This window comes from Ammospiza caudacuta, chromosome 20 (assembly GCF_027887145.1).
Source record: "Ammospiza caudacuta isolate bAmmCau1 chromosome 20, bAmmCau1.pri, whole genome shotgun sequence".
Lineage (NCBI taxonomy): Eukaryota > Metazoa > Chordata > Aves > Passeriformes > Passerellidae > Ammospiza > Ammospiza caudacuta.
This window is the reverse complement of record NC_080612.1, coordinates 8428274-8452812: the sequence shown is the minus strand read 5'-3', so window position 1 is coordinate 8452812 and position 24539 is coordinate 8428274. Positions and strand designations below refer to the sequence as shown.

The following is a 24539-nucleotide window of genomic DNA, read 5'->3' as shown; positions in this document are numbered from 1 at the left end:
GCTTCTGTGCTATGGGTACCAATTAGAATTTTATTTATTATTATTTTGTCCACAGGAAAATTTTAAAAAAAGACCTGGTCCCTCTGCCCCTTCTGCTGGTTTAATGCAGTGTGAGGTGGCCATGGAGTCACAGGGTGGGTGCTTGTCCCAAAGGGAATTTGGGGAAGGGTCTCCATGGGTTTCTGGGATAGGAATGTATCAAGCAGAGTCTGGCTGACTGCTCCAATAAGAGAAAAGGTTTGGGAAAACAGAAAGAATCTCAGAGGGAAAGGTGCTGAAACAATGGTTAAAAACAGGAGGAGGAGTGGAGGAGGGGGTTTGAGTCCTGCCAGAATTTTAAAGGGAATTTGTAACATTCACAATCACCTTCCAGAAGATGGGACCTGCCAGGGTTTCCTCCCCTCTCCCAGGACTGTACATCTCATTTAATCTTTGCTTCCATCCCTCAGAAGGACAAAATTCCAACCCCGTCTCCTGTGCTCACTGCAAACCTGAGCGTCAAAATCCCTCTTTCCTACTGTTCCCCAAAAGCTACGGACATTTGGTTCCCACATGGTTTTCCTGGAATTTGGGTTAAAGCAGGCAGCTTAGCCTGGCTGAGCTCAGGCAGGAAGAGCTGTTTGCCCACAGGCACTGCTGCATCCCCGTCCAGCATCCGGAAATTCCAACAGCAGCCGCTCCATCCATCAGAGCTGCAGGATCCTCTTCTCCTTTCACTCAAAGCTTCTTTGGTATCTGGTTTCTTCATTCATCCCCCCAACAGGAACAACCTCTTCTGCAAGGAGTTTTCAGGAGACTTTCTCATCATCTTTGCATCCAGTTGGACCTGGAGCAAAGATCTGGTGGAAAACAATCCAGCAGGGACTTGGTGTGAGCAGCTGCTGCCTCCACTGAGAAATCACCTGCAGCCACAGCTAAGCTGAGGGCTTTGAGTAAAATCCAGCATTTAAAATGTTCTCCTTTAGGGCCAAATAAGTTTTTCTTCCAAAGATTTTGACCAAAGGTAGGCAACGCCCAAATGTTCCCTGTGAACTCCAGCCGATTGTGATGTTCTGAGAGGAGCAACACTGGGGATGCTGCAAAAATTTAGAGCTGAAAAAAATCCTGAAAAAAAAAATCCAAAATCCTTGTGGGGTCCTGGGTGGTCCAGAGGGTGGAGGAGCCAAAGGAAAGTGGCACACTGTGGTCAGCTGCTGGAAGAGCTCACACTCCAGCAAGAGCTGCCTTTGGGATGCTCCTCAACAATCAGCAGAGCCAAATTGCAATGAAATTACTGGAGTGTTTTATCTGCTTGGTTTAAGTTAATTTCAAAGCAATTGGGTACAGGCTGTTGATTCTGCTGGGCTGGCTGCAAGCCTGAGAGTGAAGTGAGATTGCACTAAAAAACTGCTGTGAAATCTTGTCAGCTTTCACTGCCCTCAAACCCCTCAGTCCTGGGGGCAAAAGGGACTCAGACAGGTCTTTAATAAAGGATGTGCCAAGGAAATTTTTCTCACATTTTCCTCCCTATACAGTATCAATGTCTGGTTTCATTGTCTCAGAGAAGAAGCATCAAAAATCATCACAAATTGGGGCTTTATGGTGTGAGCAGATGAAGTGGTTTTGCCAAAAATCCTCCCTGTCTAGAATCCCAAAGAGGTTAAAAAGGTTGGGGGTTATTTAGGCATCTCCACTGTGGTGAGGGGTCTTACACACCAAAGGGACCTCCGGGTGGGGTCTCCTGAGATTTTTCAGATATTTAATAAGATTTTCCTCCCTGATTTGAACATCTTCTGAAGGTCCTTCCTGTGTCCCAGCGACATTGGGACAACAGAGCAGGGAGCGAGCTGGCAGCCCAAACCTTTAGAATAAACCCTCAAACCACCAAGTTTCCAGGAAGTTTATTTTTAAACTTGATATTTGAGGCTAAATTTAGTAGCAGGAATCGATTTGTCTCCCTCTCCTCCTTGAGCACTGAGAGCATCTCCCCCTCCTGCTTTTCCTGCAGCCCCGGCCCTGCTGAAGGTTAAGAGGTGCTCCAAGATCTCGCTGACATTTCCAGACAGAGAGGGCTGGGAAGGGGCAGGAAAAGGGGGAAAATCAATCAAAGCAGGGAAAACAGAGCTGGGAGTTGGTCCTTCAGGTGGGGACAGGGATAATTCCAAGCTCCCAAGGTTGTTTTTTTCATCCAGGAGCTGCTGCCCAGGCTTCCTCCAGCACTGCTTCCCATTTTTTGTTCATAAATTGTATAAGGTATTTTATTTTATTCTATATTTTATTTTATTTTATTTTATTTTATTTTATTTTATTTTATTTTATTATTTTTATTTTAATTTTATTTTATTTCTTTTAAGGCAACTGGTTGGAATGAAAGGTTGCCAACACCCTGTGTATGGCCTGGTCAGAAGGAGAGGGCTGTCCCTGTACCCTGTGTGTATATGGGGAAGTGTGTATATAGAAAAACAAATAAAATATATAAATAAAATATATATAATAAATATAAAATATAAGGTAAAAATTATAAATAGCTATTAAATAGAAATTAAATATAGGGTAAATATGAACTATGGAAGCTGTGTAAATATACAGATAGAAAGTCTATAATATAAAATACTAAAATATTGTGTAATGCAATTCTATTGATATATGAAATTTGATGCAACTATATAATATATGAGATATATTATATAATAATATATAATATATGATATATATAATATATAATATATAATATATAATATATAATATATAATATATAATATATAATATATAGTATATTGTATATTGTATATTGTATATTGTATATTGTATATTGTATATTATATGTGACATTATGTATTATATGTTATATATTATATGTTATATATTATTTAATATATATATTTACTATTAAATATTAAATATTGAATATTGAATTTGAAATCCTTAAAAAGTACTATATATAAAATGTATATATTAAATACAATAAATTACTATAAAATAAAAAGTAAGCATAAAACGTGTAAGGATAAAATGCATACTTAATACGAATTATAACAATTTGCTAACGTAATAATTACGATGATTATACTAATAATGATAATTATTATACATTTATGTAAATTATAAGGCAATAAATTTCTATTGACATCTTCCCCTCCCCTCGGTCTCCACGAGGCGGCGCCACTGAGCCAAGCACGGGGCCGGGACGGGGACACGGGGACAGCGGGACGGGCTCCGGGATGGACGGGACAGGGCACCGGCATGGGCATGAACCGGGCACTGGGATGGGCTGGAACTGGCACCGGGATGGGCAGGAAATGGCACTGGGATGGGCTGGAACCGGGCACTGGGATGGGCTGATACTGGGTGCTGGGATGGGCAGGAAATGGGCACTGGGATAGGCTGATACTGGGTGCTGGGATGGGCAGGAAATGGCACTGGGATGGGCTGGAACTGGGCATTGGGATGGAATGGAACTGGCACTGGGATGGGCTGGAACTGGGCACCAGTGTGGGCCAGCACAGGTCACCAGTATGGGTTGGCAGTGGACATTAACACACAGGTGGCACTGGGCACTAGTATGGGCTGAAACTGGGCACCAGCATGGGCTGGCAATAGACTGGCAATAGTCGCCAGTTTGGGCTGGCGCTGGGCACCAATGTGGGCTAGTATGGGTCACCAGTGTGGGCTGGAGCTGCCACCACTCTGGGCTGGCACTGGGCACCAGTACAGCTGATACTGGACAGGCCAGGCACCAGTATGGGCAAGAACTGCCCATCATTAGGGGTTGGCATCAGAATCCAGCATGAATCTGGCACTGGCCACGAGTGTGGGGTGACACTGGGTGCCAGTGTGGACACCAGTATAGGCTGGCACTGGACACCAGCATGGGATGGCATTAGACACCAGTTTGATGGCCCAGTATGGACTGGCACTGGACACCACTATAAGCTGGCACCAGCGACCAGTATGGACCTGCATTTCGCCCCATTGCAGGAATGGCACTGGGCACCAGCACAGACTGGCGCTGGGCAGAGGGGTGGGCTCGCATTGGGCACCAGTTTGGGGAGGAACTGGGCACCAGCACAGGCTGGCACTGGGTACAAGCAAGGACAGGAGTACTGCCCAGCTCCCCAGGGCCCAGGGCTGCCACACCGGGCTGGGACCTGCTCAGGGGGACATTCCTGGGGGAGGAACGGGATATGGGGACACTCCCGGCAGTGCTGCCCCCTCCCAGCCCAGCCAGGGCCGCAGGGTGCAGCTAATTAGGGGCTAATTGCATTAAAGCGGAGCAGCACTAATGCAATTGCGGGATTATCCTGCAGAGACAGCGACCCCCGCCATTGCCGCCGGGGTGACGGGAGGGGGGACAGACACACGGACACGGGGCCTGATCCAGCCCGACCCCCCCCAGTCTGCCCCAGCGCCCCCCACCATCGCCCACCCCTGTGTGCTCGGGATGCCGCCCTCCCCCGGGGCGTTAATTACCCAGCGCTAATGAGGGGCTGATGGGACCGAGGGGGCGTGCAGGGAACAGCCCCCCGGGGCTGGCGGCTCCTCCAGCCCGACACATCCCCGCTGTTGCTGCCGGTGATTACCGAATTAACCGGCTCCATCTGAGCCCGTCTGCCGCCGGGATGTGGGTCAGGGATTACCCCTCTCCGTGCCCCCCAGCACCCAGGAGCATCCCCCGGTGCTGCCATCCCCACCCCGGCAGGCAAAGGAAGGAGGTTCAGGCGGCCATAATAAATACAAGAAAAGTTTATTGAAAAGAAAAAAATGTGGGGAGGGGGCAGCAGCCCCAGCCCGGGGTAATAAATAACAACCTGGGAAGCACCAGTTTACAAAATATGGCTCTGGCCAGTGGGGTCCTGCAGGCTCCCCAGCGAGGCTGGTGGGGGCTGGTGGGCACCTCGGGGAGGGGCTCAGAGGGCCCAGCCCCCCGGCACCCCCGGGCACCTGAGAAGGGGCTGCAGGACAGTGCCAGCCCCGGGAGGGACGCGGGAGCAGCCCCATCCCTGCCTGTCCTGAGAGCCACCACAGTGCCACAGCAGCGTCCCCAAGCCGGGGCACCGGCTGCGGGCAGGGGCTCAGCACCACCCGGGGCACCCCTGGGTGGGCACCCCGGTCACACCCTGTCCCCCTCCGGGGCTCAGGCCAGGATCTTCTGGGGGATCTCCACGGAGGCTTTGATGAAGATGGCGTTGTCGCGCACGTAGTTCCGTTTCCTGATGTCCTCGTGCGAGATGAACTTGGGGTAGCCGAAGCCCAGGGTGCTCTCGTCCAGGGAGCTGCGCGAGGCCCCCGGCTTCTGGAAGTTCTTCCAGTTGGGGTCGGGGTGGAAGGTCTCGGTGATGTGCTGGGGCTTGGAGAGCGAGGGGTCGCTCTGGTCCAGCAGGGAGAAGGTGACGCGGTAGGAGAAGGGCCACTCAAGCAGGTTGTCGTACTCGCCCGGCAGCACGCGGATGTACACGGACAGGTGGCTGCTCTCGCCGCTGCCGTTGCCGTTGAGGAACGCCGACACCTGGAGCTTGTAGCCGTACTTGTGGGTGTAGAACGGGGGGCTGAAGAACTCGTAGTTGCTGCGGGCCTTGGCCTCCTGCAGCTTGCGGGCGTAGTCGGCGATTTTCCAGATGAGGATCCCGTCGCTGCTCACCGACAGCTCCTCCACGTCCCGGCGCAGCTCCAGGATCTCCTGCCGCTGCCGGCTCACCAGGGCACACACCATGCCCAGGTGGGTCTTGGTGCTCTCCTCCAGGTGCCGGCCCATGGCCAGCTTGGGGCACTGTGGGGACAGCGGGACCGTCAGCAGGAGGGTGGCAGGGACAGCGGGGACGGGAGAGGGAGATATAGTGGGGATAACGTGGGGATGGCATTGGACATGAGCATGGGACAGGAGGACACGGGACAGGAGAGGGAGGTACCATGGGCATAACATGCAGATGTCATTGGTGCATGGTGTACTGGCACAGGGGACATGGGGTGGCACAGGGATCACTGGTTGGGGTGGCAGGGTGACATTTGGGTGGCAAACACAGGGGTGAGGTCATGGAGGCACATGGATGGGACTGAGCACAAGGGATGGGACAGATGTCAGGGCGGTGTGGGGGTGTTGTGACACAGCAGGGACAGCAGCCCATGCCCAAGGATGCCAGGGCAGGTTGGTCACAGGGACAGCACTCACCCTGTGCTTGCAGCCAGCTTCCTTGAAGGGGCACAGCAGCATGGCAGTGTTGCAGCTCTCCTTGAGGTGGGTGGGCACGTCCTCCCGGGCAATGCTGGGTGTCCCACACTGGTTGGGGCACGGCACGGGGTACCGGGGACACTGGTACTGGTGGTTCTGGGGAGGCACAGAGGCCGGGGGTCAGCTGGGGCTGGGAGCTGGCAGGGTGAGGGTCCCCGTGGGCTCCATCTCACCTGGATGGTGTCAAAGACGAACTCCTTGGAGCAGTAGGTGCAGGGCTGGGTGCGCTTGGGGCACTCGGCCAGGGCGTGCTGGGACAGCAGGCGCCGCATCATGCGGGCCCCACACTTGTTCTCACAGTACACACTCTCCTGGGGACACGTGCCCTGGTGGCCCTGGGGACCACAACGGTGTCATCACCCTCTGGCTGCCCTCACCAGCCAGCCCTGACAGGGGTGAGGACACACGGAGCCCCCACAGCCAGAGGGCACAATGACCACATGTCCACCAAGCCTGTCCCCACCATGATGTGTCCCCCACAGTGTCCCCCACAGTGTCCCCCCCCAGTGCCCACCTCGAAGGCCTCCCCAGTGAAGTCGCTGGCGCAGAACTCGCACTTGACCCTGCGCTTGGGGCAGCCGTGCTGGACGTGCTCGGGGAGGTCCCGGCGGCTCAGCTTGGCGCTGCACCGGTTGGGGCACGGGATCACGTTGAAGCCACAGGTGGCAAGATGGGCCTGGGGGACACAGGGATGGTGATGGGGAGGCCTCAGGGTACAACTCTGCCCTCCCCATTCTGCCAGGCCCTACCTGGAGGTGCTTGATGAGCCCGCTCCAGCGGCAGCCCTCCTCGCTGTGGATGCAGCGGATGGCCAGGCTCAGCACCTGCGCCTCCAGCTCGGGGTCGGGGTAGATCTGCAGGGGCAGCAGGGGGGTATCAGCATCCTGCACCGGCTGTGGGGGCACAGAGCCCCTGGCACAGCCTGGCTGGGAGCCCTGGGCACGCTGCCCGGGGCCGGATCCCCCCGGGCACACCAACAAGAACCCTTTGTCGGGAGCTGGTTTCCGCTCCCGGCCCGCGGCACAAAGGGCTCTTGCTTCCGCCCGGGCGCCCGTGCCAGGCTGGCAGGGCTGTGCCAGGCGCTGTGCGGAGCTGGGGACAGCCCCTGGGTGGGGATGCCCCCTTGGAGCAGGGGACACATCCCTGTGCCAGGCTCACCTTGGCGTAGTCCAGGGGCAGCTGATCCTCCGGACACTTGAAGACGCCTTCGCTGCAAGACACAGAAGGCTGAGGGTCACTCAGGATCACCAGTGACACAGCCACGATGTCCCATGGGTCCCTGCCATCCCACCCCAGGACACAGCCATGATGTCCCACGGGTCCCTGCCATCCCACCCCAGGACATTGCTGCTGTCCCTGCACTGCTGAGCACTCACCCTGTACCAAACCCAGCCGCCACCCTGGGGCAGCCACGGCTCTAATCCTGCTCCATCTGTCTGAGCTGGGAAATGCCCCCGCCAGACACCCCCCAGGCCGCCCCCCACCCCCGGCCCGGTCCCCAGGGGCCTGGGCAGCCGCCAGCCAGCGTGGCACCATCTGGAGCCCCGGCAGCCCCGGGCCCATCCCGTCCGGCCCCTGGGATTAAGGAGGGTGCCAGGAGGGGGCCGTGGCCAGGAGGGGCCGGCAGGGCAGGGCCGGGGCGGCCTCGCAGCCCCAGGTGCCGGGGCCCAGGGGAGGTGGGGGAGGGCAACAGCTGGGCGCCAGATGTGCAGCCCTGGGGCTCCACAGGAAACGGCCCCAGCAGCCACCTCGGTGAGTCAGGACAGGGGGACAGGCAGCCCCCCTGAGGGGTCCCCATCTTGCTGGGCCCCCAGGATGGGCTGTTCCTCCTGAGAGCTGTCCCTGAGGACAAAGGAGCAGCATGAAGTGGACACAAGGACCCAGCCAAAAGGCAGCCTGGCCTGTGACACGGCTGGCCAGGAGTCACCATCACCTCTGGCCCACACATCACTGTGCCCAGGGGAGGAGAGGGTGTCCATGCACCATCCCTGATGGACACTGGGGTGGGAGACCACAGGTGCTGCCTACAGGGACATGCAGCAGGCACACAAAGGGACCCTGTGGCTCTGCTCTCTTTGAGGTGACACTGGACAAAGCTGTCCGGGCAGGACATCCTTGTGCCCATATAATCACCGCAAGCCCTTGGCAGGCGCTGGTGTGGCCTCGACAGGAGCTGCCAAGTGGATGTGAGACACCAGGACGGAGCCAGCAGTGCCAGCAGTGCCGCCGGGCACGCGCCAGCCGGGGCTGCCTGGCCGTGTCCCCTGCGGCCACCAGCGCTGAGCTGGGAGTGCAAGTGAACCCCAGGAACCCCAGGAACGCCAGGAACCGTGGGGTGTGACCCACGTGAGACACGTGCCCACTCTGTTTGTGGCAGGTGGTTTTGTGGGAGTCATCAGGGATCCACCGAGATAAGGTGGATCCATACACCGAGATAAGGTGGATCCATACACCGAGATAAGGTGCTCGCAGACAGGGCCGGGCTCTGAACCCGTGGCACTGCCTCGTGGCTGGGATCGCTCTGCTGCCTTGCCAGGCTGTGCCCGCACCCCGTGCCCGGTGTTGGGGTGCTGGGGCTGGCGGGGAATTGGGACGATGACCCGAAGCCAGCGCCTAATCCCCGACAAAGCCTCCCCATTCCTCACGCTTGGCCGGGCAGGGAATGTGCTGAGGCAGCACCCGGGGGGACCGTCCTTGCCTCTGACCTTCACGGCGTGTTGGGGCACAGCGAGGTGATGGGGTGGGAGCCCCGGTACCCCCCGGTACCCTTCGGCACCCCCCGGCACCGCGGTGGGGCTGGATGGCTCAGCCCATGGGAGCCCCACACTGATCCTGAGCAAACACATTGTTCTCATTGGGGGGGACCCCCGAGGCCATTGCCCCCGTCAGGAAGGTGCGGGGGAGCAGGGGGACAGATGCGCTCTGACACGTGTCCCGGGGCACGCCCGGTTTCACAGAAACCGGCCCCGGTGACGGTGGTGCCCGTGAGCTGTCCCCGGGCGAAGGTCGCTCCGGCTGGGAAAGGCGGGGAAAGGCCCGGGGTGACGCTTGGCACCGCTTGGCACCCCCTGGCCGTGCCCCGCGGGACCCCCGGGACGGCACCGGGACAGCACCGGCCCCGCACGCGTCCCCTGCTCCGGTACCGGGCGTCCCAAACCGCGGGGCTCGGAAGCGGCTCCGGTTCCTCACTCCCCGCACACGGCCGGGTCGCGCTCACCCGTGGGCGCGGGGACACCGGGACTGGCCGTACACCCCTCCCCAAAAACACCCCCGGCCACTTCCTGCGGCGGGGCCGGGGCAGGAAGGGGTTAAGCTCGATTCTCGAAACTCGCCGCTCCGGGCTTCACCGGGCCCTCCTCTTCCTCCTCCTCAGCGAGAGGGGCCACGGGCCGCTGCACCCGCGGGGCGGCTGTCACGGGCTGGGCGCGCCCCGCACCCGCTCCCTGCCCCGGGGCACCGCCGGGCACCCATCCCGCACCTTTCCCTGGCCCGAGGCAGCCCGGGGCACCCCGCAACTTCCCCGGAGCACCCCGCACATTTCCTGGGGCACACGGCAGCCGTTCCCTGCCCGGAGCACCCCCGGGCACCCCGCATCTCTCCGCAGCACCCCCGCACCCCCCGGGCACCCCGCGCCCCTTCCCGGGATACCCCGCATTCCCTCCCGGGCCCGGGGCACCCCGCACTCCTCTCGGGGCACCCCGGCACACCGCACCCCGGGCCCGGCGGCGGATGGGGGGTGGCCATGGCGAGGAGCACCCCTGGTGCATTCCGGGGTACGGAGCCCCGCATCGGGCGGCGCGGTCGGTGCGGGACCGGGGCACCCCACGGGGGAAGGGGTGCGCGGAGTAACCCAGCGGGGTCTCACCTGAGGAACTCCTGCAGGCAGGTGTCGCAGAAGCGGTGGCCGCAGGTGGAGACGCGCACGGGCTCCCGCATGGGCTTCCCGCAGAGCGGGCACAGCACCCGGCGCCGCGGCCGCTCCAGCAGCTTGTAGTCGTAGCCCGGCATCCCTCCTCCGCCGCCGCCGCCGCCGCCGCCGCCCCGCGCCCGCTCCGCTCCGCGCTCCGTGCCCGGCTCCGCCCGGAGGCCGGACGGGGCGGTGGGACCGGCCCGAGCCCGCCCCGCCACGGGGGACGGCACCGGCATCGCCACCGCCCCCCGGCCCGACCCCGCCTCCGCCGCACGGGGGGGATGGAGCGGTGCCGGCATCCTGGGGAGCATCGCAGGGGGAACAGCCCCTCCGGCATCCCGGGAGCTCGGGGAGCATCGCTCCGGGGACAGCCCCTCCGAGGGGTTTGGGGGGCAGCACATGGGGACAGGCACCCTACGGACATGGGGAGCACCCCACTGGTGGGTTTGGTACCCGCCACACTGGGAACGCCACCGCAGGAGTTTGGGGAGCATCAGCATCACATCACACACGGCCCCCTCACCCCTGCAGCCTCCCCCGGCCCGGGGCTCTGCGGGCACGCACGGCCGTGTCCTCGCTGTCCCTGCATGCCCTCCCTGACTCAGAGGTGTCCCCAGGGGTGCCACACTCCTGCAGGCAGCCCGAGGGCACGGCTGTGCCCCTGAGCAGGCTGGAGGCGGGATACAGCCCCCAGGCCTGCTCCCACCACAGAGCAGCTCATATCCCAGCCATCACCCACAGCAGGACATGAAGGGGCTGCCCTGAGCCCTCCACACCACAAGAACGAGGGGACACACGCTCCTGTGGCTTTGTCTCACTGGGAACTCACACCCCAGGCTCACAGCCTCCCTCCAGCCACGGTTTGTAACTGAGCAAAAGCCTGGAGGAGGGAGAATAAAAGCAAATCTGTCTGGCTCCAGCCCCCTCGTCACTCTTTGAGAAATCAGAGCAGCATATGGGAGTATTTGCCCCTTTCCCCAGAGATGGAGCCGAGCAGATGACAGGCTGTGAGCATGTGTTAGTCCCACCAACGCTCGCTCCAGCCAGCTTCCCATTAAGGGCGGCAGTTGCTCCAGACCCAAATGTTAGCAGTTTTCAATTAGCAAATGGCAGAGGAGAGGGATTCCTGGGGGACACGCTGAGCAAGTCGAGCTCTATCACTTGTCACTCAAGGAGCTCACGTTACCCTTCTCCCTGAGAGGCTCTGCTTAAAATAAAACCCTGCAGCAGCCCGGGGGGATGCAGCCTGCTCGCTGCCAGAGCTGCCAGGGAAGGGATGGGTGGCTCATTTTTGGGGTTACCCTGAGGGATGGCAGCTTGTTCTGAGCTGCGCTGGGGCTCCCAAATATCAGGGAACCTTGTACTGGGGTACACTGAGCACTGAGCAGGGGATTTACCAGGAGATGTGAGGCTGCGCTCAGATGATGGAGAGCACTGAGCTAAACTTTAACCAGCTCCCAGTGATACTGGAAACCCGACAGGTAAAAACAACCGTACAGAGAGCAGAGGGGAGCAGCAGCCACCTTGAGCTGGGGTTGAGGTGCTCCCCGGCCGGGTTTGCTCAGGGCTGTGGCACCCCCAGGGCAGCAGCCCCATGGTCCAGCTGGTTCTGCCACTCTGTGCCAGCAGAGCCCGGAGACAGGCTGTCTCCAACCAGAGATAGGCACAACCCAGACACTGTCCCTGACACGCTGTGACCTGGCCCCGACTGGAAACTGTCCCTGGACACGACTGTGGGACAAGGTTCAGGCCAATAGGACGGGTCCTTGATGGGACTCCAAAGACAGGACACATCAGTCCTGTAAACACAGGCAGCCTGTGCCTGCGATGACAACCATGAAACAGCCGACTTTTATCATTATTTACTGCTTCTCTTTGATGTTTTAAAATTATTCTTCCCTAACCTCAGTGAAGAGCATCTCTGCTAATTAGCCAGGAGCTGACAAAGCCATCAGAAGGTGCTGGCTGTGCCGGCAGGGCGGTGGGGAGGTGTCAGACCCTGCAAACAAAGATCCCTCCTTTTCCCCTCTCCCCACGCAAAGCCCTCCCCGCACTCAACATCACAGCCAGGCATTTGTCTCACACAAAGGCGACACTCGGGGCAATTCCCTTTGTGGAGGTGATATGTTCCCTGTCTCCCATGATGGGTCGCTTCTTGAAACCATTTGAGTTCGGAGAGGCCTCTCGTCCTCTTCGCCAGCCTCTCCCTGCTGCTCCATCCCTCCGCCTTCTATTTCACTCAAACTGGAGGGACACAAAACCGACGCTCCGGCTTCTAAACAAGTTAAGGTGGAGCCTTTCGCCGCAGGGAAAGGAGTGGGGACTCCTTTCCTCTCCTCTCCCGGCTGCCGGGGCCTCGTGCCTGGGGAGGGCAGGGGTAAGGGATCCGGGCGGACGGACAGACGGACAGCGGCCGCACCTCCTGCCTAAGCCTCGTGGGAATGAGGATACGGCCTCGGCAGAGGTGCCGGAATCAAAATAAATCAGCTGCGGGATCAGCAGGCAGTTTCCTGCTACAGTAATGGCCCCGAGTCAGCAGGATCTGGTTTGGAACAGGGACAGCCTTGCTGTGGGTGACAATGGCCAGAGGGGACCCGCACCAGGATGCACAAACGGGGACCAGGCAGCCTCACCCCACATCACTCCCCGCCAGCCCTGCCTTTCCTCGGCAGGAACAGCCGCGGGGACACCGATCCACCAGCAGCCCCACACAACACGGGAACAAAAAAAGGACAAAGGGAGAAGCCCCGAGACCTGCAGATTTCACCGGGAGCTTCTGCAGGGAAACAAAGCAGCAGACGTGAAGAATGCAAGTGGCCTATTTGCCCGGGCTGCTCTCTGCCTCCGGCAGCACGGACATGCCTCGGCTTGTCGTTGCAGGAGCTTTTGTTGCTCGGGGCTGGGGGCCTCTTTGTTTCCTTTACCCTCTCTCTAGGCTTGGTCACAGCCCGGTATTAAATTATTCAAATGATCTCGCTGGGCTCCACAGCTGAACTCCTGTGTGGAGAGCCCAGGCTGTGAAACCCCGAGGGCTCCAGCCCTCCCCGGAGCCCCCAGCCCAGCACAAAGGGCACTGGTCCACACTGGTTTGCCCAGTCTGGAGCAAAGGATCCCAATATTTAGGCTGGTGACACCTCCAGTGCCAGCAGTGCAGTGCAAAGGTGTCATTAAGCCATAAAATCATTCACCTCAGACCAGCGCACTGATAGGAGGCAGGTGGGGGCCGCACCCCTGGATTTGGCAGCCCAGCCAGAGCAGGAAGAGTTTAGTTCCTGAAGCAGTGGCATTTTGGTGCCACTACTGACAAGACAAAGGGTGTTAGACCTCTGTCCTGTCTGCTGCTGTCCCAGCCAACCCTCAGCCCTGGCCAGGCTGCAGGAGGAGCACCAGCCCCTTCCTATGGGATGTGGTGTGGGGCGAGGGGAGCCATGAGAGCTCTGCACAACACACAGGCAAGAGAAATCTGATGCTGGAAGGAGCTGGAGCTGCTGCCAGCTCCACACAGGCAGTGGCCCAGAGAGGCTTTGAGGCAATTGAACCCAGCCCTGCAACCACTTTGGTGCCCAGGTTGGTCTGGGAAGGGAAAGCACCTTCCCCGACACCGCGCTGAGCTGTGTCTGTAACCTGCAGCACAGGAAAGTGCCAAAGGACTGGCAGAACCTTTGAGTTCCAGTCGGCTTCCTGGGATTGCAGGGTGTAACCGCCTGAAAAGGCAGCTCCACAAGAAACAAAAAAGGCAGGGGAAAACCCATGCACCCACCCTGCCAGGAGCCAAAGAGGGAGGGAGGGAGGCTGTGTCTGCAGCCAGGGCTGCACACGCCTCTCCCGGCCGGACGGGACCTGCTCCCTTCCCCAGCTGGAGCCTGCAAGGGGAGGGAAGGATGGGCAGGAGAGCTGCAGAAATTCATTACCTTCCACATGACAGAGGGATCAGTTGGCTTTTACCAGAGCCCGTCGAGGTTTCCCTCATTGAAAACAGGAAAGAATCACAAAAATAATTAGAGAGATTTCATCTCAGCCAGCTTATGAAAGCACCGACTTTATACACAACAGATTGGCAACAGCACAAAGATGGATGTGAAAGGCAAGAGCATTTGCAATGTCAGACAGATCAGAGACAGAAGCTCATCAAAAAATGGCCCAGGGCAAATGTAAGTTAAAAAAAGAAAAGAAGAGGAAAAAAAGTAAAGGAAAGGAAACGACCCTTCTGGAGACAAAAAACGTGACTCCTGTCCATAACACATGGATGTGCTTCTCCTGCCCACTAAGACCCCTGGTGGAAACTCATCAGCTCCCTCAACAAAACTGGGTTAAAAAACTTCCAAGTACTGACAATCACTGGCTGTGTTTTGCTGCCTTCCCTAGCTCAGCTGGGAGCCAGTGAGCCGGTCAGCAGCAGGACTGAGGAGCCTGAGGACAAATGTCAGCTGGAGGATCCTCCAGCGAGCTCCTGGGGCCAGGGGAGGCTGTAATTGGAAAGCTCCAGGCAGCATTTGGGGAGAGCTGTGCAGCACAGGGAGGCTGCTCGTGCAGAGCTCGGCCAGCCGTGCAGGCAGGACCATCCAAAGTGTGCTCAATAAATGGGTAAAACGTTTCAGGGGGGGATGGGAAAGGACAGACTTCTCTAATTAGCAAAGAGGTTTGCATTTAGTCACCCAGCACAGCGCCTGGGGCCCTGACTCCAGACGCTGCTGTGCAAAGGCTGACAGCTCTCTCAGACACGGAGCTGTCAGCCTGGGCTTTGTAACCAGAAACAGTTTCCACAGAGGAAAACAACCTCTGTGCTCCTCACTCTTCCACACAGGCACTTCCAGCAGGGAGGGGAAGAGGCACGGTGTGACCCCCTGAAGGCAGCACCAGAGCTCTGGGCACGTCCAGGGCAGTGACTCTCAGGCACTGGAGGATCACAGTGACAATTCAATAAGTGAGACCAGCTCTGGTTCCTTGGGAACCATCGTTAGGAGCTCTCTGTTTCCAGACTGCTGCCTTCAGAGTGCAGCTGAGGAGCTCTGGAGCCAGGCCACCGTGGGCAGCAGGAAGAGCAGGATGTGGCTGCTCTCACTCACTGGGAAGGCGACTCCTCCACGACAGCTGAAACAAAAAGAGAAAAGATTGAGATTTAGCTGGAAGCCCCACTTTGATGAAGCTACAAGAAGTGTTCTGCCCCACACAAGCCTGATATCCCACAGATGGGCACCAAAATCCCTGTCCTCTTCCCTACAGGAAGCCACTGCAAGACCTCAGCAGTGGCACAAGCAAGGCAACACCCAGTAGGACAAAATGCAATCTCTTGAGGTTTGTGCTCTCCTCCTCTCCAGCCTGGCTTCTCCCAGTTATTCTGTTTGCAGTGGGATTGAGAGAAGGGAGCAGCAGGAGCTCATGATAACCTGGGCAGCAGCCCAAGCCAGTCAAAAGTGGAGTTGGTCCCATGGGAGGAGCAGAACAGCCACCCCAAAGGTAGAGTGCAGATTGCCTGTGCCAGCACCCTCCCAGGCCAGATCACAGCAGCAATGACATCACATGTGTCACCAGATCTCGTGTTCTCGCTGGAGAAATTTCCAGGCAGACTGAGCTGCGTGAAAGCCCAAATCTCAGCTCTTTACAGAGCTCTCAGTGCTTTTTTGCACGCTGGTTGCTGAGGGATGCTGGGGCAGGCAAGGCTGCTGCCCTCACACTGCTGAGTTTGCACTCCTGGTACTGGGACAGGACAAGGTTTTGGGACAGCAGTGGGGGTACACACTCAGTCCCTGCTCTTACAGTGCTGCAGGTGGGAGCCCACAGACCAGCTGCCACAGAGTGCAGGGCAACTCGAGCAGCGGAAGGGGAGAGCAGCCTGCAGTCTTCCTGCAGAGACAAAACCCTTTTACTGCCATGACAAATGCCCTACTTGTTCCCGAGCCTGGGGACTCGGCCATTCCCTGCCCCTTCACGTGGCAGCAAACATCACACGAGAGCTGGGCACTTGCAGGGGAGGAACAGAGCCAGGGCCGATTCTGGGGCTGTCAGCCAGGCCTCCTCCCCTCAGGGCTGTAATTAGCCTCCTTGAAGTGGGCTGGGGCTGGAATCCCTCAGCCCAGGCTGAGGCCATCATCAGCCCAGCACAGGAGGAAGAAAGGCCCCTGCAGCAGTCTGGGCCAGGCTCCCGTTGTGCATCCAGGCAGGAAGGGCAGGTCATGCCATGGGCACGTTTTAACCCAGCCACGATGCTGCCTTTGGCCCCAGCAGAGAGGAACCACAAAACCATTGCTATCTTTTCCAAACCACAATGGCAAGGCAGCAGCCAAAATGACGCCTCAAATCTCAGCTTCTATTTCAGCAGCATCAATTAGAGAGCTGCTCTTTTTGGATACTCAGTGGACCGCTGGCAGGGTAGCTTGGCCAGCCTACCTGTCTGGGAGTGCACCAGACAGCCTCTGCCATCCCTTTGCTCCCCTTGCCCAGTGGGAGAGGCAGTGTCACAGAGTTGAAGGGAAGTAGGGGAATTATTTTGGGCTTGAAGTTATTTCTATTCATCTACAGCTCAAGGAGGACTAGAATAACAGTGAGCTTACATGCCAGGGTTACTCAGCACAGCCCCAGTCTGGCTGGGTCCTCATGGCAGAATCACAGGCACAAAGCCTTTACTCACGCTTTACTGCCAGCAGTGTGTTCCCGTGGCAGCAGGCAACAGAGGTCACCAGGTATGGATGTGTCTCCTCCAGCTGCACTGGCCTTGGCACTCCTGTCTCCTCATCCTTCCTGCCCAGGCGTCCCCTGGCTCCTTTCCCCCACGTGCACACCTCACCATCTGCAGAGGGATTTAAACACCTCACTGCACACCTGCCTTGGCCTCCTGCAGCCCAGGACATGGGGCCTTCAGCCTCACCTGCTCCAATGGCCACAGTGAAGGCATCTCCACAAGCCACCACGGTGACCTTCATGGTCTCCAGCCCCACAACCAGGTGGGGAACGCGGCTGTTGCGGCAGGAGTTGGTGCCCAGCTGCCCGTGCTGGTTGCTGCCAAAGGCATAACAGTGGCCAGAGGCTGACAGCAGAGAGAAGAGACACAACTGGCTGTCACTTGGGACACACTGAAACCCTAGAAGCTCTTTGCTGTCTCCAGGCTGAGCATCCTGCTCCACAGAGCTTCAGCACTGGGAGCAGGGTGTCTCTTGAGAGACTGTCCATGGGAAACAGGCAGAAGGAAGACAGGGAAAATGCAGGTGTCCCCCTTCTCAGAATGTGGGCACACACTCTCACCTGTGACAGCAGCTGAATGTGCAGTACCAATGTCAGCACACACAATGGGCTCTTGGTTCAAGGGGGCTGACTGGGCACACGCAAACACAGTGGCCTCCTCCACCTGGTCCTCTGGGGAAGGCTCCTCTGCTGAGCTGATCCGGTCCAGGCCCAGCTTGTTACACCTGCACAGGGAAAATCTCTGGGATCACACAAGGATGTCTTCTGGAGCCCCTTGGTCACAACACAGACAGGCCCAGGAGAGTAAAATGTGGGGCATGGACCCTCACCCCTCTTACCTGTTGCTCCCACAAGCAAGAATCTGGTTCTTCACTGTGAGCACCATGGAGGAATCGATGCCACAGATGACCCTCTGAGCCTCGTGCTCCGGAGGGACTGTGACCTGCTGGGGGCAGTTGTGGCACTCCAGGGTGCCCAGCCCAAGCCGACCTGGTAGGAGGAACAGAGCAGGGAACAGCTGATGGGAACACACCCTGAGCACAGCCCCACTGAGAGCAGCACTGACACAGCTGCTGCAAGAGCCCAGCTCAGGATCCCAGAAAGCAGCAAAACCCAAAGCACAGGGACCCTGGTATGCAGCAAAACAGCTGCAGCTCCTCCACAGCCACCCACCCTGGCACATCTGGAGGGGACTGTGGGCAAGCAGAGCCAGCAAGGGGAGTGGGAACAGGCACGAGCCCTGTTCTGCAAAACAGACTTCTCTTACCGTTATCCCCCCTGCCCCAGGCAAACACTTCCCGTTCGTTGGAGACCGCCAGGACGTGAGATGCACCACAGGCCACCTGCACCATCTCGTAGCCCAGCAGGGCCTCCACAATCTTGGGCTGGCAGGGGAAGAGCAGCAGCCGTCAGCCCAGACCTCCCAGCCTGCCCGGCTGCTCCCACCCCTCCCACCCGGCCCCCCCAGACTCAACACAGCGCTGGCAGCATCCCAGTGTTCATCCAACACAAACAACAGAGAAATTTCTGGGTTTTTTTTGTTCCAGTCTTCAAAGGGATAAGAGACTACGTGCACACAGCACAGAAGATAATGCAAACATCTCTGGGGCGGAAGAAAGCAGCCAGCACGAGAGTTTGGAGAGGGAAGAAGTTCAGCAAGGGTTGGGATTCGCCCCCCTGCCCATGTGGGGAGTGCCAGGGGCTGTGAACGCCTGTTCTGAGCAGGCAGGGGCTTGGTGCAGGATGTGTTGGCTCAGAGGAGCAGTGAGTTAACGGCTCGGATTCATTAGGGGGTGGAGGGAGCAGGATCTCCACATTTCACCCGGCCCCTGCTGTGACCTGCTGTTAGATCTGACACCTCGCCTCATACTCATTATCATCCTCCAGTGAAAAGCACCGTTTGTTGGGATCTGGCTGCTTCCAACTGGGCTCCCCTCCCCAGCCATAAGCAGGGAGCAGCTCAGCTCTGGGAGGAGCAGGAACAAACGGGCCAGCTGACCACAGTGACAAATGGCACCAGTCCCCGGGCTCGGCTGGGAGCCATGGGCTGCTGCCACATCCGAGGAAGGAGCTGGAAGGGAGCAATGAGCCCTCAGCTCCAGTGCTCCGAGCCAATCGGAAACACACAGCTCTTCTTTAAATACTGGCTCCTTTGAAAAATAACTTTTCTCAGTGAACCCTGGCAGCTGCAGGCCAAGAGTGAAGCAGGCAGGTGTGTGATTGGAGGCAGGCTCCAAGCTGGGAGCCTGCCAACAGCAACCACAAGGCAGCTCTTGACTTCCCCCACGCTCAAAGGGATCATTGTGTAGGGGAGGCAGAGGAAGAGAGAGGCAGGTTGGGTCTTTTAAAACCCGCAGTGACAGGGAGAGGAGGGGGAGGGGGTCAGATGCCAGAGCATGCCTGGGATGCACATCCCTGGAGCTGGGATGAGCCCCCTCACGTGGTGCAGAAGCCACGATCCATCCTTCATCCCAGGGGAGAAGCACACCCAGCAACCTCTCCACCAACCTGGCTCACATCCGTGAAGTTTCCATGCCCCAAACAGCCATTGCTGCCGCTGCCGAAGGTCATGATTATCCCCCTGTCTGCAGGAGCAGAAAGGAGCCCTGTCAGTGGCACATGGGAGGCCCTGCAAGGCACACGTGAGGCCCTGCAAGGTGACACAGCTGAGGGGTGGCCGTGGCTCCCAGGACATTGGACCCACTGTGACTCAGAACGAGCTGCAGGGGTCACAGAGCCTTCAGAGAGCTCCCAGGGAGCTGCAGGAACTTCCAGAAAGCTGCAGGAGCTCCCAGAGAGCTGTAGGAGCTCCTAGAGAGCTGTAGGAGCTCCCAGAGAGCTGTAGGAGCTCCCAGAGAGCTGTAGGAGCTCCTAGAGAGCTGTAGGAGCTCCCAGAGAGCTGCAGCCTCACCGTGCTGCAACGGCTCGACAAACAAACAGCAGTGATAAGAGCACTGAGATAACATTGCTGCAGCTGTGTAGGCAGGAGTTGAGAACCCCAGGGTCTGTCAAGGTGTTAAAGTCACAGAGGCAGTCCCTGAGCAGCTGCCCAGCACAGAGGTGGCAGGAAACTCCATGGGAGGTAGGATAAACACATGCCCATGGAGTTTGCCCACTGTGTATCTGCTGTTTGCTGCTCTGACCCCCAGGAGAAGAACAAACAGAGCTCCCACAGGACCACTGGGAGGGCTTTGCTCCACAAACATGATCTTGGACTGGTGTGTGTGCTCCACTTCCAACCAGAACACTTCCTGGGCTGCTCTGAGGGGGCTTCAAACCCAGCTTTCCTGCAGTGTGAGGACAACCAGCCCTGCAGCAGCTCACACTGACTCCTCACTGTGAAATCAGTCCTTGCTGGTCACTGCATGTGCCCATGTCACACTCACAGAGTATGTGACAGATATTCTCCTCACACTGCAGTCCCCACTCAGTTCTGGTTTCAGGTGACACCAATGCAACCAGGACAACAAGCACAGGAGATTTCATAGAATCATAGAATAATATAGACCTTTAAGATCAATCACCTAAGTCCAACTGTTTGCAGCCCTCCCTACACCAGTTTGGGACCAAGTTGACCAGTGTGGCATCACAGGAGGACCATGTTTGCCCTTTCTGATTCCCACCTGATGCTACATGAGAGGCCACAGAGGCCTCTGTGTCACCCCAGCCCAGAGCACCTCTCTGGTTCCTCTCTGAGCAGGCTCCCCAGGCACTCCCACTGGGTTTTAGGGGGTTCTGGGAGTCAGGCAGGTGGAGGCAGAAGGCAGCAGCTCACCTGTGAGGCAGGCTGTGAAAAGATCACCACAGGACACGTGTTTGATGGTCACTCCTGACTGGCCCTCCAGAAAGCGGGACACAAACTGAGGCTGGAGCTGCTCAGTGGCTCCTGGGAGAGAAGGACCCCCAGCAGAACCCATGGGAGGAGCCTGGTGGAGAGAAGCCATGGAAGAGCTGGTTTGGAGAACACTGATGAACGCCTTCCACAGGCTTATCAGCATTACCCACACCCTGGCTGGGACTGCAGGCCTGGAGGAGGCAGTGCCAGGGTCTGTGAGTGAGCAGAAATGCCTTTTTCACAGGAATCACACATCCAAGGCTTCACATCCCAGCTTCCCTGTCACTCACCTCCCAGAGGATGAGCCTCCCAGATTTGGTGACCCCAGCCTTCTGTGTCCTGCCAGCAGAGACCTGCACCACCTCAGTGTTCAGCATGGGCAGGCGCAGGGGGGTGGTGATGCCACTGCCCCACGTGTAGATGGAGGACAGGGGAGGGGGGATTCCTGTCCTGCCTGAACCACATCGGGCACCTGTGGGGCACACAGAAATCATTCATGTGCATCCGACTCTCCTCCCACGGGAAAAGTGACAGCAGAAGCCAGTGCAGGTGCCAGCAGAGCTGCCACAGCCAGACCCGTGCGGGTTCAAGGGGCTGCAGGGCTCCTTCAGAGCTCAGGGAAGGTGAGATTTCTAAAGTTCCTCTCTCCAGAACCCTGAGTGCCTCTCTGACTCGTGTCATCCAAAGGAAAGGGTGTTTCCAAATGGAGCTGAGTTGGACACACCATGCCAGAACTCACCCCTCTGCCTGGCACTGCTTGCCCGTCCCTCTGTCCGGCTGTGGGTCACTGTGGGCACCGGAGCCAAGGGTTTTTCAGGCCTGTCAAACCAAAACCCAGCCTTTAATGTCCTGCAGAACCCTGGATCACAGAATCTGGGCAGAGCTACAGCAGAAGCCACGGGTGGAATCACTCCCAGCACTGCTTTAAACAACCCGAGAGAGGAGAGCTGGCACCAGCTCACTTCCCCCTGTGCTCACCATGCTCTGTTTGCTGTCACTGTGATGACAAGCCCACACCTGCCATGGCACCTGCCTGGCTCTGAGTCCCTGGGCCGAGCTCAGCCAGCAGCAGCTGCACATTAGGCAGCACAGCAGCGTGGCATTGGGAAAATGCTCCCTTTGGAGCTCAGAAGGGAGGCAGTCAGCTGGTCAGCCATGCTGTGGGCTGTGGCAGCCCCTCCCAAGGGACACTGAGGTGGCAGTGTCACTTGCCTCCTCATTTTGACGCTGCCCACGTCTGTGTAGAGGTTGAGGAGGGGCCGGATGCAGATGGCCTGGGCCATGATCTCGTTCAGCTGGGGCCGTTTGGAAGGATCCAGGTTGAGCATGCTGAGGATGAGCTGCCGCAGGTCGGGGCTGTACCGATCTGAGATCGGGGCAAACGTCCCACTCATGATCTTCAGCACTAAGGCAGGAAGGTTCTGGAGAGAAAACACAAAAACAGAGGCTGGGCAGTCAGGGGCGAGGCCAAGGAGGAAGGAGCTCTCAGCACTGCCCTCTGCCTTCACAGAGAAGTGATCCCAGCACACATTTTCACCTCTGTGAGAGGCCACGGCTCTCTGTGCTACGTGTAAACCGCACAGCTCTTACCGCAGCTTCGAAAGCCCTCTTGAGGCTGGCGAGCTCGTAGAGCACACAGCCCAGGGCCCAGATGTCACTCTTCTGGTTGTAAGGCTTCCCTTCACAGAGCTCTGGGGAGATGTAGCACGGAGTTCCCACCACCTACAAGAGACAAAAATTTACCACAGCGCAGTGAAACTGGGGCAGAGAGGTGGAAAGAGGGAGGTTTGGTGCAGAGCTGGCTGGAACACCACCAAGCAAAGCTCCACAGAGCTGGGCTTTTGTTCCCTTGGCATCAACAGCTGCCTGAAAATCTCAGTGAAAAACAAGAGGATTTGCCTTTCCAGTGACACATACAGTGATTGCCTCTAATTTAGCTTCTATCCACTTGAGAGAATCAGAGCCCAGAGCGTGATACAAACGTCTGGTCAGATTAGCCCAGGTGGGGAGAGACACTAAATGTCAAGCAGAGAAAGGAGATTAAGGCAGCATGGGAGTGCACAGGCAGGAATTTATTTGCTAAGGATGTGTCAGACGAGTCTGCAAACACCACCCCCAGCAAGAGCCACCCTGCCTGCCCTCACCATGGACTCAGACACCTCATCCTCTCCCAACTTTTACTTTTCTGCAGCCCACAGAGCCACAGCAAACTCAGCCATGAAGATATCAGCCATGGAACGAAGCAGCACTGCCTAAAGCCACTTCCCAGAGATGACTGTGAGCCAAATCCAGAATTCCCAGTGTGCTGCCAGGGGGTGAGAACTGCCCTGCCACTCACTGTGTAGGCTTTGCTCTTGCTGCTCAAGATTTTGGAGATGCCAAAGTCTCCGATCTTGACGATCATGCGGTGCTTGTCCAGGAGGATGTTCTGGGTCTTCAGGTCACGGTGCAGGATCTGCTTGGTGTGCACGTGGTGCAGGGCCAGGAGGATCTGCACGAAGAAGTGCAGGATGGTGTCCTCATCCAGCAAGGAATTGCAGCGCTTGTGGATGAACTCTGCCAGAGTGCCCCCTGCAAGGAGCAAACAAAGGGCTGTGGGCACAGGACAGCACAAACCTGGCCTAAAACTGGGGGGATTTTGCCATTTTGGCATCCTAACAAGGCAAGCATGTGGGATAAACACATCCTGCTGGGATAAGCAGCACATCCTCCAATGCTCCTGAACAACGGCAGCGCAGTTGGTGGGAGGAAGAAACAGCCAGAGAGAAGTTATCGTTGATACATTATCAAAAGCAGGAAAAGAAACACTAAAATTACAGCTCTTGGAAGAGGACATAAACCTCCACGGCAGAACAAGATCAGCCTGTTCTGCAGAGCAGAATTCTTGCAGTCCAAGAGACCACGTGGCACAGAGAGGCCCCTGTCAGGAGGGGAGGTCCAGATTCAGGGCTCACATACAGATTTTAGCAAACCCTCATGCAAATGTTGATTTCATCTGAAACTCCACAGGAAACCTTGTTAGAAATGTGGGGCCAACAGAGTTGACACAGGGAAATGTGGCTGAAACCTGAGGCAGGGCAGATGGTAGCATGCTGATCAGGGACAGAGGGGTTTGAAATCTCCTTGTTTTGGATATGGTCAGCAGGTGTAAGGCATATAATCATGGAGTGGCTGAGCTTGGAAGGGACCTTGTGAGGTCACTCCTCAAGGAGAGCCACTGAGCTTGTCCAGGACCAGAATCCTTTGAGTATCTTCAAAGATGGTGACTCCACAACCTGCATCAATGCTTGGTGACCTGGCTCATGGTCAATCTGGTGTCCATCAAGAACCACAGATACTCTTCTACAAAAATGTCTCCTCAAGAGAGACAGGCTTGGTCTCCTGGAGGTGCAAAGCCAGGATTGTTACAAGGAGCACAAAGTGCTTGACCCAAAGAGAGCCAAGTGCTTGGCATGCCCTGGACCTGCCCAGGGAGCAGCTACAGGCACTGTAGGGGACAGCAGGGCCCACCTGGGGCGTATTCCATGGCGATCATGAGCGCCTTGTCCTCCAGGAAGTTCTCGTAGTACTCGATGACATTGGGGTGGCTGAGCAGCTTGAGGACCTGGCACTCGTTCTGCGCTGCCAGCCGCTCATCCTTGCTCATCTGCTCCACCGGGATCTGCTTCAGGATCACCAGCTTCTGGTCGGCCTTGCGCAGGCACAGGTGCACGATGCTGCGGGGACAGGGACGGGGCCTCAGCGCGGGGAGGGGGACACAGCAAAGGGCCTGGCCATCACCCTGGGGTGACACAGGTCGCCCGCAATCCCCGCGCCCCGTGGTGTCACGCACTTTGCGCCATGTCCCCCCGGGGTGTCACACACTTTGTGCCATGTCCCCCCAGGTGCCACACCCCGGCCGACCCCGCATT

General features: G+C 57.6%; 2 protein-coding genes across 2 annotated transcripts; both read right to left on the bottom strand.

The window, feature by feature from the left end:
* Positions 1 to 4977: 4977 nt before the first annotated feature.
* TRAF4 (TNF receptor associated factor 4) lies at positions 4978 to 10213 on the bottom strand. The gene is made up of 7 exons (XM_058817903.1): positions 10071 to 10213; positions 7364 to 7415; positions 6955 to 7059; positions 6720 to 6881; positions 6379 to 6540; positions 6146 to 6301; positions 4978 to 5746 (listed from the first exon to the last, which is right to left on the bottom strand). The coding sequence occupies exons 1-7, from the start codon at positions 10211 to 10213 to the stop codon at positions 5114 to 5116; spliced, it is 1413 nt and encodes a 470-aa protein (XP_058673886.1). The 3' UTR covers positions 4978 to 5113.
* Positions 10214 to 14154: 3941 nt separating this feature from the next.
* NEK8 (NIMA related kinase 8) lies at positions 14155 to 24364 on the bottom strand. Its single transcript, XM_058817848.1, has 14 exons — positions 24139 to 24364; positions 22967 to 23199; positions 22219 to 22350; positions 21841 to 22049; positions 21368 to 21447; positions 20919 to 21100; positions 20569 to 20719; positions 19302 to 19378; positions 18061 to 18178; positions 17633 to 17783; positions 17355 to 17518; positions 16981 to 17139; positions 16744 to 16902; positions 14155 to 15206 (listed from the first exon to the last, which is right to left on the bottom strand). The coding sequence occupies exons 1-14, from the start codon at positions 24272 to 24274 to the stop codon at positions 15178 to 15180; spliced, it is 1980 nt and encodes a 659-aa protein (XP_058673831.1). The 5' UTR covers positions 24275 to 24364; the 3' UTR covers positions 14155 to 15177.
* Positions 24365 to 24539: the final 175 nt, after the last annotated feature.

Coding starts and splice junctions, on each gene's coding strand:
- TRAF4 (XM_058817903.1), bottom strand. CDS start 10,213: ATGCCGGGCTACGACTACAAGCTGCTGGAGCGGCCGCGGCGCCGGGTG. Junction 7,416..10,070: donor TGCCTGCAGGAGTTCCTCAG/GTGAGACCCCGC, acceptor TGTGTCTTGCAG/CGAAGGCGTCTTCAAGTGTC. Junction 6,541..6,719: donor TCACTGGGGAGGCCTTCGAG/GTGGGCACTGGG, acceptor TGTGGTCCCCAG/GGCCACCAGGGCACGTGTCC.
- NEK8 (XM_058817848.1), bottom strand. CDS start 24,274: ATGAGCAAGGATGAGCGGCTGGCAGCGCAGAACGAGTGCCAGGTCCTC. Junction 23,200..24,138: donor CGCCATGGAATACGCCCCAG/GTGGGCCCTGCT, acceptor TGCTCCTTGCAG/GGGGCACTCTGGCAGAGTTC. Junction 17,140..17,354: donor ACATTCAGCTGCTGTCACAG/GTGAGAGTGTGT, acceptor CTCTGCTGTCAG/CCTCTGGCCACTGTTATGCC.